The sequence below is a fragment of the Lathyrus oleraceus genome, chromosome 4 (assembly GCF_024323335.1).
Source record: "Lathyrus oleraceus cultivar Zhongwan6 chromosome 4, CAAS_Psat_ZW6_1.0, whole genome shotgun sequence".
In the NCBI taxonomy this organism is placed as follows: domain Eukaryota; kingdom Viridiplantae; phylum Streptophyta; class Magnoliopsida; order Fabales; family Fabaceae; genus Lathyrus; species Lathyrus oleraceus.
Genome location: NC_066582.1, coordinates 25,333,620 through 25,337,058, shown reverse-complemented (window position 1 = coordinate 25,337,058; position 3,439 = coordinate 25,333,620). Strand labels below are relative to the sequence as shown.

Here is a 3,439-nt window from a genome sequence, read left to right as displayed (position 1 = left end):
TAGTTGACAATGAAAAATTATTTTACATTGTTAATATATATTATTTTTTCTTTTAGATTAATTTAATAAAAAAATATGAATTCTTAATAATAAACAATTGTCATAGATGTAAATGAAAAACTAATTAACATATGTATTTTTCAAAATAATGAAACACAATATTTTATTATTTTATTACTTTATTTAAAAAACGTACATAATTATTCACTTTAGAATTTTAAAATTTTTGCATACGGTTTAAATTAGCATGCGTTTTAAAATACAAAAATAAAAAATATTTTCACAAAATAAACAAACTCTTAAATTATTTATGGGTTTCTCTTGAGTCATTAGTAATCAACATTACACACATGCAACTAGACTTAAATCCCTTAACCTATGTCTTATTCAAATCTTTTGATAAAATAAATGTAGTTAGAAAGAAAAAAAAACTTCACTAAAAACAATAGGTTAAGAAAATCTGAGAAAATTAGACAGAATGATTAAAAATTAATATAGCATTAGTGTTAATAGTATTTTAAAGTTAGTTTCCATGATCGACCGACAAAGGATCCAAACTGTGCCATTAATGAAGGAGACAAGGTCTTAGGATCTCCACTGAACTTGCAGATATATGTCCCTCTTTCTTTTTCTACTATTTCTCTCTTCAAGGAACAATGAACCTTTAACTTAAGGGTCTCTCTCTTTTACATTTCCTCCATATATAACTACACTTTCAGTTTCATCTTTCAAACCACAATAACATTTTTCCTCTCTCTCTTTCTCTCTCTATCTCTATCTCTCTATATCTAGATATATATATAGCTACTTATGAATAATTTTCATCCTAATACTTCTCTTCACTTAATTAACCAACCACAAAATGAGAATATTCATCATCATCATCTGAATCTAGATCTTGTTCTTGAACCATCTTCTTCATCGTCATCATCCTCACCTATAAGTTCAACGGAGCAAAGGATATTCTCATGCAACTACTGTCAGAGAAAGTTTTACAGTTCTCAAGCTTTGGGAGGACACCAAAATGCTCACAAACTTGAAAGGACACTTGCCAAGAAGAGTAGAGAGATAACTTCAGCCATGCAATCTTATAATGAATTACCAGAACACCCTTCAAACTACAACACTACTTTTGCCCATGGAAATTCTCATCTTCACAATGACCATGGACAAGGAGGTCATTTTATGAGGTATGGTGGAAGAAAAGAATTTAGTTATGGTGGTAATTCTAATAAGGAAGGTGTCAGTTCTTCTTGGTCAAGGGGTTATAACACTCCTTCTGAACATGTTCAGGAAGATATTAACCAACTTGACTTGTCCTTAAGGCTTTGAGATGAAACAATCATTCAGTTACTATAATTAAGAACAAGGTTGAAATAATTACTGAAATTAGTCACAGAAAAAATAAACATTTTTCTGTCTCTAAATTTCTTAAGCTAATTCAACTGATTTGATTTCAAGGTGTAACAATTATTTCAAGTGTCACTTTCTAGAAGAATCTGAGTTTCATGTTACATATAGATTAGATTGGTTACTAGTTTGTTAAAACTGTTTACCTTTATGGTTTCTTTATATGTTTCTGTAGTATTGTTGTAAGCATGGCAGAATTTCTATGAGGTGTTTTTAAGAGAAAATTAGGTTTTGTTAAAATAAATGTATAGCAGGTATTGTAAAATTAGGTTTTCCATATCAAAAGGTATATATTGTTTCAAGATACATAAGTGAGGAAGTGAGGAGACTCTAATACTTGTTAAGGTATCTCGTAAAACATGGTTTCAAGTCATTAATGTGATAATATTTGAGTGTTTTTGACGGACACAGATACAAATATCTGATACAACACCGACACTAATACGAATATATATCCGTTTTTTTAATAGTGTCGGTGTTATATAGTGTAACATTGGTTTCAGAACCAATAACTTACTTGCAATTTTTGGACTCTTCACATATGTATATTTCAATTATCAAAAAGTATATGTTGTTGCACGATAAGTGAGGGGACTCGGATACTTGTTAAGATATATGATAAAACATGGTTTCAAACCACTTCGGTGATAATAATTTAATGTGATAGACTTTTTCTTACGATCTAATATTATGAAGCACAGACTCAGACACGAACGTCTAACACGACACTGACACAAATGCACTTGTTTGGAAGTGTGGGTGCGGCATAGTTTAATATCGGTATCTGAATCAATAATTTGACTTGCGATTAATGGACTCTTTGTATCTAAAGTCTTGTGAATAATTTGACTCGTACTTGAGTCATCTTGGAGCAATATGTTGCTGACTAGTGAATAATGCATACATAGGATTGGTTCAATTGTGATTTTATGCAGAAAATAGTACCATTTAAGATAGTTGTACAGACTTTTAGAGAGTTTATCATCACATGGTGTTGTTGGTGGAAATTAAAGATACCTTTGTTCAGTACTTGCATTTCATTATTGATACAAAGTAATTATATTGTCTCCTTCACAAAAAGCCTTTTATAGTTTCTGACATGCATTTCTTTCTTGTAAACTTGAGAGACCAAAATGTATTATTTTTCCTTTTGTTACCAATACACTCCCACAGCAACAGCTTCACAAATGGAAAGGTATACGCAAATTGTAGTAATAATAAGTTTCTTGATGTTATTTGCTTCATAAATACCTACGTGCATATAAGTACTTTTTTTCCCAATAGTTTGTTCTAATTATTAGGAAAGGAAACTTGTTTATGCTAAAAGTCTTTAGTTGATGATTTCAAATTCATCATTACGTGTGGTATAGTTGGAATGCAAGATTGTCTAATGCATTGCCCGTTAAGCTTTCTAAGCAATGGAAGTGACTTGTACAAAAGGAAGATATTGTCTGAAATCTTGTTGATTAAAAAGAAAATATCAATAGTAATCGGCATTCCAAAGGAAAGGAAATTGTCACATGTATGTCTAGAGGAGTGCCTTATACGACGGTTTCATTTGAACTCTTGTCATTTTTTCAATATTATCCATGAATTTCAACTTAAACTCTTTTTAAATATGAGATCCCCTCCCTTTCATTTAAACACTCTTTCATATATTTGCATGAATCAATGTATAAGACTTGACAATTTCACGAATATAGACCAAAAACTCTATATCTTCACGGTAGAAAAGAATAACAATTATATAGTTTTACACAAGTAAGACACATTATAAAACATAAATAGATAAATTCTTAGGATGCGTGAATACTCTTTTCAAGTGTGTGTCTGCCACAACGTAAACACTTTCTTTATATAGAGATGATGATTTAACTAAAAATCCCATTAGAGTTCAAATCCTAGAGGAACCTTTTAATCACTCACTTGATTTAAAAAAGTGTTTTAGAAGTAACGTCAAACGTTTCTAAGATTGTGCATAAACAAAGGTGTCTACGACTTGAATCTTTGCGTAGCAAGTAGGATTCCG

The 3,439-nt window shown here is 30.5% G+C and overlaps 1 protein-coding gene across 1 annotated transcript; it reads left to right on the top strand.

The window, feature by feature from the left end:
- The first annotated feature begins 533 nt into the window (after nucleotides 1-533).
- On the top strand, nucleotides 534-1,712 carry LOC127138549 (zinc finger protein 2). The gene has a single exon (XM_051065019.1). The coding sequence runs from the start codon at nucleotides 811-813 to the stop codon at nucleotides 1,330-1,332; it is 522 nt and encodes a 173-aa protein (XP_050920976.1). The 5' UTR covers nucleotides 534-810; the 3' UTR covers nucleotides 1,333-1,712.
- Nucleotides 1,713-3,439: the final 1,727 nt, after the last annotated feature.